The sequence below is a fragment of the Tiliqua scincoides genome, chromosome 1 (assembly GCF_035046505.1).
Source record: "Tiliqua scincoides isolate rTilSci1 chromosome 1, rTilSci1.hap2, whole genome shotgun sequence".
In the NCBI taxonomy this organism is placed as follows: domain Eukaryota; kingdom Metazoa; phylum Chordata; class Lepidosauria; order Squamata; family Scincidae; genus Tiliqua; species Tiliqua scincoides.
Genome location: NC_089821.1, coordinates 82141352 through 82154108, shown reverse-complemented (window position 1 = coordinate 82154108; position 12757 = coordinate 82141352). Strand labels below are relative to the sequence as shown.

Below are 12757 nucleotides of genomic sequence, written 5' to 3'. Positions count from 1 at the left end.
GTATATAAATACTGTTAATAATATTTCTGCCTTTCAAATCACAAAATCTGAGAAAAAAATAAAACCATTTCCAAACACCTTTACTTATATACCAAAGTTGAGACTATGCCACAAAGGGCAGTGTGACCCTCCCGCCTCTTCCTCCAGGCTACTGCAGGCCCCTCCAAGAATGCCCAGCACAGCTTTCTTTTGAAACAAAGTAACTTTGTGGACGAATGTAGGACGAGTCCCCAGTTGGTCCCAAGAAGACCCTGCCTGGCTGACACATCACTTGGGTTCCCCCTATTTAGACTGGGTTCCCCCTCTATTTCTGTGCCGGTTGTCCTGCAATGAGTGCCTTCTGGGTGAGGCTGCAATCCTACCCACACTTTCCTGGGAGTTAGCCCCACTGATTATAATAGGACTTACTTCTGAGTAGACATGCATAGGCTTGGGCTCTGAAAGCTCTGAAGTAAGTTTCATTATAGTCAGTGGGGCTTACTCCTAGGAAAGCGGGGATAGGATTGCAGCCTTACAGCCGAATCCTATGCATGTCTACTCAGAAGTAAGTTCAATTATAGCCAATGGGGCTTACTCCTAGGAAAGCGGGGATATGATTGCAGCCTTACAGCCGAATCCTATGCATGTCTACTCAAGAGTAAGTCCCATTAGAGTCAGTGGGGCTTACTCCCAGGGAAGTGTGGACAGGATTGGGGTGTGAGTCTCCTGCCCCCCCCCCGCCGCTCTTGCTTTTGTTGGCGGCCAAGAGCCGCGCTGCCCGGAGCACTCCGCCTCTCCGCTCCCCTCCTCCCCACCGCCGGCTCCAGCCGCTTTTGCGGGCTGCCTCCTCCCCCGAGCTGCTGACTCAGCCAGAGGGAAAACTCAAAGGGCAACAAGCAGCCCTGCCTGGCGGCAGCTCGCAGCCCTCTCTGTCCGAGGATGTTGTCCAGAGTGGCGGCCCCTGCTGCCGGCCACGGATCTCCTGGCTGAGCCCCGCTGGCTCTGGGGTGGGAGCCGGGAGAGACCCAGCACAAACCAGCCGAAGTTCCTCCCTGGTGCGCCTCTCCCTCCGAAAGGAGCAGAAGTCACTCAGCATGACAGCCATAGCAGTGCAGGTAACGGGGAGAGGGCGCGGGTCTGGGGGACCCCTCTGTGGTTCGGGCTGGAGAGATGGAGATGGCTGCATCCCAGCGCCTGGTCCTTTGTTCTCCCTTTGTACTTGTTTACCATTCACCCTACAGGCACAGGCGCTCATCACAGCCACTGACTCCGACTTCCCACCACCTGTTGTTCTGTGCATTTTTGCAGCCTTTTTTTTTTTTTTTTTTAAAGTTCTTCCAAATAGTCCTGGGTGTAGTTTAAAAAAAAATAAAATTCTTTGAGTGCTCTAAATGTATCCTGCTTGTTATCAGATCATAGAAAGTGTGGCCCTCTTGTGCAAACTTCAATGCAGCTGCTTTGTTTTTCCAGGAGAAATCAGAGTGTGATTGTCTGATCGGCCTTCCTAGAATGACTTAAATCTGCACACTGATATAAGCAAAACACCCAGCTTTCATTCAGTTACCGGGAGCCTGGGAGGGCCGACTGGTACTTGTAAGAACGTATATGATTGACAAGTGTTTTAAGGTTGTGAAAATGCATTTCACCATAACAGAGAAAGAAGATTCTGCTCCAGATTTGCAGTGCACTTAAAGCATTTTGTCCATCAAGAAGTCGCATGATTTTTCTTAAATTGCTCAATTTCCTCCTGGAATGCAAGGAGTTGTTTACAACATCAGAGACTTGGTCCCCCTCGCTATCATGCTATTACTGATGTTTCAGCAAATCGGTGTCTCCCTCTGTGGCGCTTGTGAGAAAAGCTGTTTAAAAATAAAATGTTCCACAGGCAGTGCAGTTAAGAAAAGCAGAAATATAGGCATGCTTACGGTAAACTTCTTTTAGGTTGTGAACTAATCCCCCGAGGAGTAGGAGTGGCATGGCATCATTTGAAGGACTTCCAGCGAAACCAAATATGTAATATTTAATAATATGAGATTTTTGAATGTGGATGTAGATGACACACAAAATAGTTTCCCAAGAACTACACCTCTCCTTACAGCAGTCTCTGTAAGGTAGCCCAGAGCATATTATTCCTGTGTCTTGCCATTAGGGGGCTGAGGATGAGAAAGAGTGGTGTTTCACAGCCCCCCCCCCCATATTGTACCAACTCTAAAGAGCTTGATATATGGTGGAGGTGGTCAAATATTTATTTATTTAGGTTCATTTTTTATCCCCCTTGCTGCAATGCAATCAAAGTGGCATGCAGAGTTTATAAAAGAAAAGCCAGAAAACAATTCATGATTTAAAAAAAAAAAAACCCAGTTATACAAATCTGTCAGGAAAGGTAGCAAGAGAAGGCAGGCTGATCAAGGGGAATAGTGCCTAGTGGTTAGCGTTCACCCACCTCTTACTGCTCCCTATGTTCCCTTTTTACTAAATCAGCAGCTAATGGGGGGGGGGGGAAGGCTGATTCTTGTATCTACTGCCACCACCATCTCAGGCTAAAGAGAGCAGGCTGTTTGGGAGATACCAGGCTCTCAGGACAGCAGAGAATCCTAGGGATTCTTATTACACACCAGACTGTAGTAGCACCCACAAACTGTTAGATGCGACAACCCACATAATTATATTATTATACCACTTTTTAACAAAAAGTAGTTCATAAAGCAGTTTACATAACAAATCAATAAATGGTTCCCTGTTCCCAAAGGGTTCACAATCTTTAAAAAAAAAAAAAGATATGGAAGAGATATCAGCAACAGTCACTGGAAGAGACGCCATGCTGGAATGAAAAGGGCAGGTGCTCTCCCCGTTATACGTATTTAAGAGAACGCCACTTTAAAAGATGCCTCTTTGCCCAGTTAGCAAGAGTTTTACCCATGAATTACCACCGGACTAAGCAGGCAAGGAATAAAAATATAACCTGTTTATTAAAACTCACAAAGAAAAGCATTAAATAAAATGAGTGAAAGGGAGTAGAAAAAAGTACAACAAGCAGTTTGATAGAAAATGCCTGATGGGTGGACACTAAGAAAAAGTTTGACCAAATAGTAACTAGTAATACCCAGCAGAGGGAGTTGGGATGCTACTCAAGAGCAAAGCACACAAAACCCCCAAGGCATGAGTGAATCTCTGTTCATCAAATTGAAATAAATTTAACTTCCACATCTGCCTTAAAATACTATCCCTTTTTTAAGCTACTTATATTGTTCCAGGAATCTTGGTCCCTGCACTTACTGGAGAGTAAATAGATATATCTTTTGCAAACCAGCTCTAGATTTCTCAGCAAACCTGGGAGAAACATGCATGGGCATCCCTGTGCTTGAACTTAAGTAACCTAGGTTTGATGATGCCACAAAGTTAGCTGATTGGAGGAGCGGAACCCAGTGGCTGCTCCATCTCACCACTTTACTGAGACAGGTTGGCTGTCCAATTCACTACCCAATCAGTAGGTGTATGCTAGTCTCAGTAGGAGGTTTTTTTTAATCAGACCTATATTCACTGGAAGGGGTCCACATTGGTGCATGGACTCCTCTTCATGCACAGCAAGCATCGCAACTGCATCTCAGTGCCATCTCTGGACACTTGGCGATGACATCCTATAACATCACCAAACTTTCAGGTTCTTGATCTCCATGCTGCATGAAGCATGGCTTCAAGCAGCGTAGCTGTGCATCTTAGCAGGAATCTTGCCCCAGACATGAAGAAGGGCTCAAATCCACAACATGGATTTCTGGGAATGGCATTTCAAATAAAGGACAAAGGCTACTGCAGCAACATGTCCCAGCAATGTCAAGGCTGCTGAACCTGCAGAGAACCTTCTGGAGGGGATTAGAAGTTTTCACAAATAAGGGAAAATAAACAAAAGGTAGGAGGACAAAACAGGGTATTCATCACAACTAGTTGCACAAAAACAGCAGAAAAATTATGCACCAGTTGACTTGCCAGAATAAAGAGCTTTTCAAAGCCTATCTAAAAGAGGGAAGAGAGGGAGTCTGTCGGAGCTCCCTCATCAAGAAAGCCCCAGAATATCATAACAATTGCTTAGCTAGATGATGAGACATTTATCCCCAGGCACATTTGTAAAGCTGTGCATTTTAGTACAAATGTAACTGACTTACTGTGTCTTACTACTACTTCACTATTGTCCACATAAACTTCAAGACGTTGCCAGCAGTCATGCATGGGGTTCTTGCTCACTGCCCCAAGTGGTCACAGGTAGTATTTCCACATACCTTGTTTCAGCCCTTCAGGGGTCAAGTCACCTGGCCAAATTAGTGTGTATGTGGTGTGGCCCTCATGGACAAGCTGATCAGCAGTTGTTTTGCTGTGAGACTGTCATGGATGGTGTAGTCATGGTTCAAAGTATTAATTGGGAAGTCCCTGTTCAAATGGAGCCCTACTGATACACGTGTGGCCTTGGACAAGCCACCACCCATATCTTTTGGTCTCAGTCTCTCAGTCTGGTCTATGGGCATAATCATATCAATGTATTTTCTAGCAATTGTTGAAAGGATCACTAACTTAATATAAGTGGAATACTCTAAGCATTTAGGAAAGAAACCTATCAACAAAATATGAAATATTTTTTATTAACTTGCAGGTTGATTGCAACTTGCAGGTGTGATGGATTTGCAGGTGTGATGCAGATGCACAACTTGCAGGTGTGATGATGTGGTAAACATGGTTTGAGTCACAAGCTGTGATGAAACACTCACATACAGTCCAATCCTAACCAACACCAATGCAGCAGGGTCACACGGACCAAACTGTATCTAGCCTTGGCAAGAGCAGACTGGAGGTCTCCTTGAGGCAAGGAGACATTCATCCTGTTGCCCAGGGAAAGCCCCAGCCTGCACAATGGGTCTGCTCAGACCTGTGCCTGCTAATTTGCTGGCAGAGGTCTAAGCCTCATGTCAACAGAAAAGGCTGAGGAGGGGAACTATGGTGCACACCATTGCTACTCATCCCACCCCCTCCAGAGCATGATCCACCCCCTATTTGTCCTCCCCCACCCGTCCTCTGCCCAGTAGAAGCTTACCTGCTCCATTAGGTGTTCCACAAGAATCTGACACTGGCGGGACAGTGCAGGCCTTCCCACTGGCACTCCTAAATGCTACAATGTCACAGAGCGCTTTACGGCACTTTTGCAACAGTGGAGCCATCACTGCACTGGCACTTGAGGGCAATAAAATTGTGCTGATAATCATTTAACCAGAATCATACAAACACTTAGCATGGGAATTGGCCCTTACTAGGGGATGGTTCTTCCGGCATATGGACTCCAGGCATGGTAGAATACATGATCCAGTCTGCAGCTTATGGTCTCTTTCTGATAGATGCATTTGCATGCACATGACCACATGTACAGGCACGCGCACACACTGCATTAAGGTGGTCTTAAAACTATTGTACATAAAGTGCAGGGTATATTTAATTAACAGTTCATCAGTTATTACCTTTATTCAACTTTCTTTCTAATCAGCCACACCACTCCATCAAAAAAGATCAGTTTGATGTCTATAATTTAACTGTATCTTGCTCTGAAATGCAGAAACTATGTTTAATAACTCTCCCCTCCCCCCAATTGGGGGACTTCTCTTTAAGGCCCAGTGGCTACTTTCTCGCAGAAGACCAAAGAAGTCATTTTTTGAGACATTTATCAGGAGCCTGATTATCCTTTGTGTCGCAATTGCAATTGTCCTGTCCTCCATTGCGGTGTGTGATGGCCACTGGCTTTTTGCCAAAGGAAAACTCTTTGGATTGTGGCACTTCTGTACCATTGGGAACAACAATACCCTGAAATGTGTCACCAACCTCAGTTTGGCCAACATCAGAGGAATAAACGTAGGCATGACCCTTGCAAGAAGTATGGTGTCCTTTGCTGTTGTTGTAGCAATCTTTGGTCTGGAACTTCTCATGGTTTCCCAAGTCTGTGAAGACATCAACTCCAGAAGGAAGTGGTCAATGGGATCAGCCCTCATACTTCTCTCATTTATGCTTTCATCTGCTGGCGTTTTGAGCTTCTTAATCCTTCTAAGGAACCATCTCACCCTCACAGGCTTTACGTTAACCTACTGGTGCGAGTTCATTGCTGCCTTCCTTTTCTTCCTTAATGGAATCAGTGGACTTCATCTTAACAGCATCACATTTCCATGGAACACAGTCGGAAAAATTTAAAAGCAAGGAGCATCAGCTCTGCCAAATAAACTGGGAGCATATTTGGGTCCAACAGTGTTTGAAAAAGACATCAAGTTTTTATAGCAAACACCAAAAGAAATGTATATAACCACTTTCAGAGGATGTCTGCAGGATCAACTGATATAATGAATTGTGGGTATTGAACACTGAATATTAAGTGGGATTTTATAGAAAGGAACAAGAGTAATAGAATAGCACATGAGTTGTTTAATTCATGTAAAGTTCAATGCATAACCTTAGTGTCTTGATCCAGTCCACAATGAATTGTCCCATTAAAAGCAAAGAGTCCAGTCTGTCATAGTGACTAGCAAATTTCATTGCTTTCAATGAATGGTACAGTGAACATTAGCTGAAATGGGACAAAGATTGATTTGGGAATACAAATTCAGTTTCCAAACTATTTTCCTACATCTCGGTTGTTTTATTTTTGCACATTGGGTTGTTGGGATCAGAAGAAACGTGTACATTGTGGGACATTGGGCAACACTGACTAGAGCTTTGCCTCCAAATAAACCCAGATAATAATTTGCCTATCAGCATGACCTCTTTTAAACCATGATTTGGGTCATGCTCTGAATCTCTTTCACAAGATCATTTCTTTATAAAACAATACCAACATTTTATCAGCGATTATGAAGTATACAGTGTACTGCTGTTTTGTTTTCCACCATGCCTATTATTAAGCCTTTTAAGATAGTAATATAATTCTGCTTACTGTGGAGACTGTCACATACCTCACTACCTCCTGTGGCCCAGGCTGTATGGTCATCTGCTGCCTTAACCTCTGTGTTTACTCCCATGCCTTCCCAAACACCATTCCCTCTAAGCTGCACTGCCACCGAGCCAAAAATCAGAGGCCCACACAGCTTCTGCCAGAGCTCAGTAATGGCAGTGACATCATCACTAAGTGTCCCCACACAGTGACTGGACAACTCTGCATGATCCCTGTAAAACTCACAGGGAACACTGTTCCCAAACATTTCTAGTGACTTTTCTAGCCTAGCCTCTTCTCCCACTCTGCCTGCATTCTCTTCCTTCAACCAATTCTGTTTTTTCCAGTGGAAGTAGTTTGCAAAGAGAATGGCATAAAAAATGGATTTGCATGATGACATAAAACTGGATATGCACATGGACAAGTTGTCTTTCATTATGGCATAACCGCTTCACTGATTCTAATCTCAGTAGGGCAGATGGTGATGATAGCTTCATGCTCTAACAGCATGGGTATATAAACACTTCCACTACAAAGTAACACCTGCAGAGTCCACTTACATAAGTGTTCTTTGAGTAAATTAGATATCGAAAGACATTCCTTAGAACACCCACATTTCATAATATTCAAATGGTTGATGGTGACACCCCATTGAATCAAAATGCTTTATTCGATGGAATCCCTGGTCCCAGCCCAAGTTTGCACCATAGTACTTCTTATGGTCAGATTGGGATATAGGTGATTATTGTTTGTTTTACTTACCAAAAGCAAGAATGGTCCTCAATAACTATCCTAGAGCAAAAAGAATGGTATCTTTTTTTCTCCCTTTTTTTCTGATTCCACACTCATACATGTGCCAAGATGATGAGAATTGATTAGGTTACACAGCAACACTTAGTAGGACAGGATGTAGATAGGGAATACTGTGCTCAGGGTTCTGTGAGTTTCACTTCTATGTTATCAAAAGCACAGGAAGCTAAGTTCCTGTTCTCTCACCCTCGAAGGTATTATAAGTTTATAACCATCAAAGCTGGGAATATTGGTTCAAATTCTCTTCAATATTGTTAAAAATCACTGCTTTAAAGCATGCTCGGAAAAAATTAAGTTTCAGAACTGATTTTTTTAAAAATCTACTAGCAGATTTTCCCCCTAAGATTCTGCTAGAGGAATATGTAATGAATAGCTCTGTATGAATTCACTTTGGTTTTCTTGGGAACAAAAGCTACCCTCTTCTTACTACCATCAACTTCCAAGCTTTCCAGTCCAGCCAATTTGTGACTTTTTAAGAGAAAAATGATACTCTTGTGTGATCAATAGATAAGGCTGGCCTAACAGAGATTTAGCCTAAAAGTCCTGATTTTGTGCTATATGAATTTATTGAACATACAATAATGAAAAAGTATAAAGGTAGGGATTGTGTGCAGTTATTCGATCATGATTACTTTGTAGATATCTTGAGCAATTGCCCATGACTAGGGCAGATATTCTGCATTAACTGTCAGATGGGAGTGAAGGATAATATATGTGAACCCTGTGATCAGAAACATAGAACATACAAGTCAGCAACAAAGGGCGCAATCCTAACTGACACTTATGCCGGTATAGGAGCCCCAAAGGCGTCGCAAACGTGCTGTAAAGCACATTTGCGCTGCCTTAGGCAGGAGCCACGTCGGCATATTCAAAGGCTCTGACGCACGGACAGAGGCAGAATCCTCCGCCATGGCTCCCGCACCGACACAAGTGGCAAAGGTAGGTGTGGGGGGTGTGGGGAGGGGGTGGGAGGGGGCGTTTCTGGGCGGGGGGAGGGTGGGCCCGTGGGCGCACGCGCTGAGAGCCGGGGGCATGGCTGGGACCCAGCAGTTATGTCGGATCCCAACCTCCGAACTTGCGCTACCTGTAGAGGTGGCACAGGTCCGAGGAGACCCATTGGGGCACGCAGCCCTTACCCACAGGTAAGGGGAAGAGCTTTCCCTTGCCCGTGGCTGAGCCGCTGCAGCCAACAAACCTGTGTTGGATGCAGCGCAAGCCTCCTGGCTTGCCTGCTCCAGCACAGGTTAGGACTTGCTTTTATCCATTGAGACTGAAAGCAATATTCAAAGGAGAAAAACCTATCATTGCTGATGTTTGTTTGCATGTATGTGGGGCTGAAGGAGGAAACCCCCTCTTTTGAAGAGGCAATTATTACTTTTCCAGAATGCACTCTGAAAACTTCCTGGTTTGTTTCTTTTTTCTGGTGTAGTACTGTACATTTAAATAAGATGATAAATTCAAGTACATGTATGTCTTGGAGACTGTTAATTTTCCATTGTTTCCTAGCAATACTTTGCCCTTTATAATGTGGCTTCACAAAGTATTTTATTATAACAATGCACTGAATTCAATTATCTGGAAATGGCTTTTGCTTTTTTCTTCTTTTGCAAAGTTTAGGACTATCCCTGTGATAGTATATTCTTATGCACCCAACTCTCCCTTTTGTTTTTTTTTTGTAGGAAATTTAGGGTGCAAAAGAACACACAGATAGAACTTCCCATCTGCCCATGGAGATATTGCACTAAGACCTAATTTCTTACACAAGGTACTGTTTAAAATCCTTACATGTCCCTTGTTCCTTAAAATACAGTCTTTATAGATGTGAATTAGTTCACAATTGTCCAGCCAGACAATTACAGTAGCTATTGTCTGACTGGCTATAGTGTCTCATCACTGGCTGATTACAAGAATTTTCAGGATCAGCAGCTAACCGCTTCTGCTCCTGTGCAAAACTTCTTAGAAAGCTTTAATAACAATTCATAGGAATGGAGCCATAGTGCCAAAAAAGAATATGTACTGAGCTGGAGAATTTGCTAGGCAAAGAAGAAAGAGACCTATAGCAAGTTTACAGTTTTCTGCAAATCATGGCACTGAAAGTACGTTCACACACCATGCTAAAGGTTCCATGGGCCTTGGTATTCAATGCTGTGTCTGAGGCTGCAATCGTAAGTCTACTTACCAAACCCCGTTGAAAACAACAGAACTTACTTTCAAGTAAGCATGCATAGGACAGCAGAATTATGCTCTGTTTTTGTCTCCCTTCCCCTTCACTTCTCCAATGATTCTTCACAGTGAGGGCCAACTTGGACGCTACACCTAGAACATGAGTGGGGCCTACATGCTTGATTTTTCAAGGACGCACAGGAGGAGGGTAACCTGGATCAGGACTGTGACAGGTAGTGGTGGGCTTTAACCCCTTGTCCCCACTGCAGTCCTGACCCCAATCACCCCCTTTTGATGGCCACTATTGCCTCAGTAGGCAGCTCCCATTGGTACCAATATTAGGCACAGCTTGCTATTTCCAAACTCAAATCTGTTCTAGGGGACCAAGCCAGACATTTTAAATTACTGGTGCCCATTCTGTGTAGCTGTATGGTGTTCTGAAATAAGCATGTGTATTGTATTGTAGTGATGCTCTGCAGTAAAGAACAATTCTTTAAAATAATGGGCTTCTGACAACTTGAAACACGCAACATCATACTACTAGGTTTATTCAAGGGCAATCCCAAACATCTGTTTAGGAAATGTGAAATTATTTTAGAAGAATGATGTAGTGGATATATTGTCTGAAGCTTTGTTTTCCAGAGGTCTTTCTAGATGACTTACAGCACAATCAATGTGTGGTTGTTTCTCTCACTTGTGTGAGATCCTGATGCTGTCTCTTAAAGTAGCAATTCATATTGGAGGGTTTGTGCAATTTTTTCAGCACTGCTTTTCCACACTTTACCTTGGAGTTTCAGCAGGAGTTGAAGGTTCCCACTGTTGTGTACCAGAACACCTCCCACAGCAGAGGGACAATGTGGCAAGACTATCCTGCATGCACTAGCTGCTAAACTCTGTATCACACAATTTCCTTTAAACGGAAGCTTCAAGACTATTCAATGAAGGTTAAAAATACATTAGAGACCCATTTTGGGCTGACAATCTGGATTAGCCCTCAGTGACATTCGATAGTTAATTCTTGTAAAAGCTCATGATTCAATTCTTATTAAAGGCTATTTTGTCAGTAAATGCTGGAGAGCATGATAGCGCTGGTGCTGATTTGTACAAGCCTTTTGTCTCAGTCAATGTTTTTTATTATGTAAATTGTAGCTTTTCTAAACTGCAACCATTTTATAAAAACTGTAAAAGGAAACCAGGAAGAAATCCAGGGCTTGAATGTCAAATGTTCAATAAACTACTTTTGAATTGATCATTCTAGTCATCTGTGAAGTTTGTTCTCACAACTTGGGGGCAGATAGTTACTCACAAAATACGGGCAAAAATATACACATACTGACTGTATATTGGCACAAAACAAAGTAGAAAAAGAGCTGGAAAATGAATCTTAGGGAAACTAGATTTCATGTGAAAACTGCTACAGAATAATTTGTGCAAAGTACGGGTCCAATCCTATCCAATTTTCCAGTGCCAGTGCTGCTATGCCTATGGGGTATGCACTACTTCCTGTGTTGGGGAGGCGGTCACAGACCTCCTCAAGGTATAGGAACATTTGTTCCCTTACCCCAGGGCTGCATTGTAGCTGCACCAGTGCAGGAAAGTTGGATAGGATTGGGCCCTAAGGGAGGAGTCATTCTTATAATGTTTATCATTTCAAACTTTTCGGAACATAGCTTTGGTGGAGTAGGGATATGTTAGCATGCTGCATACTGAGGTCATGGTATCTGTATAGGGAAAGAAGCAATGAGTGCACAGTGCAGACTTAATAGTGTATGATAACTCAAAGCACCTTACCAAAAATTTCTCTTTGTTCCTGAAAGTTAATAAATACCGCTAAAGTGCTACCTAGCTATTCTCTAAAACCAAGATGGCTACTTCTATTAAAAAACAAACTTGAGACTTTTAGACCACTGAACAAATACTATGAGATTCTGCTACATCCTACACTGCACATTTCTAGAGTAAATGTGATCAAGTGCAGAAGAGACTATTTTCAAATCCCTACTCACTAGAATGACTGGGCTTGATCCAGAAATACCCACGTATACACAACTAGCATTGTTATATGGTGGAGATGCACATTCCTGTCCTAATTCAGGGATGAGTGACTGGGCATTTCTATCTCAATAATGTGAGGAGATATGAGAGTCATGTGGTTGGGTTACAAGGGAGTTTAATTGGTTCAATTTCTGTTTGGCCAACAGCATCCTACATTATTTTAGGCCAAACTACACATTACAATAAATCAGTGTATTTTTTTACACTTTTTAGCACTGGGACCCACTTTTTAGAATGACAATCTGTTCAGGCCCACCAGAAGTTATGTCATCAACTTGGAAGTGATGTCATAGCCAGAAGTGATATCATCAATTTAGGCTTGTGCTATATGTAGCACACTTAGCACTCATCTACATACAGCACATGCTTGTGCTGTATGTGGCACTCATAAATTGATATCATCAATTTATGGCCTGCATTGTATGTAGCACTAGTTGGGAACTGGCTGGCTGGTCTCCTCAGGCTAAGGGGCTGTTTTTCCCCTTACCCTGGTTAATGGCCCAGCCAGCCCTATTGTGCTATTTGGATCTCCAGCAGCTATTTAGCTGGTGGAAGTCTGAGTAGCCCAGTGTAAGGCTGCCTGGCCCAGGTAGGAGGTTTGGTACAGCTGAGGAGGCCTCTGCCGATTCCACGCCCTCCTGGAACCAATCTACCCTGTTCCACTCTCCCCTGCCCTGAAATACCCCCTCCCTACCTCCGAAACACCCTCTAGAAGCAGACTTACTTCCACCACCAGCCAATTCTCTGAGTACACTGCATGCCTCCCCACCAGTGCTGCTTACTCATATGGTGTTGCAA

At 43.3% G+C, this 12757-nt stretch overlaps 1 protein-coding gene across 1 annotated transcript; it reads left to right on the top strand.

The window, feature by feature from the left end:
• Nucleotides 1-864: 864 nt before the first annotated feature.
• Nucleotides 865-8686, top strand: TMEM37 (transmembrane protein 37). Its single transcript, XM_066636830.1, has 2 exons — nt 865-1094; nt 5626-8686. Exons 1-2 carry the CDS (start codon nt 1074-1076, stop codon nt 6196-6198), a joined length of 594 nt encoding a protein of 197 aa, XP_066492927.1. The 5' UTR covers nt 865-1073; the 3' UTR covers nt 6199-8686.
• Nucleotides 8687-12757: the final 4071 nt, after the last annotated feature.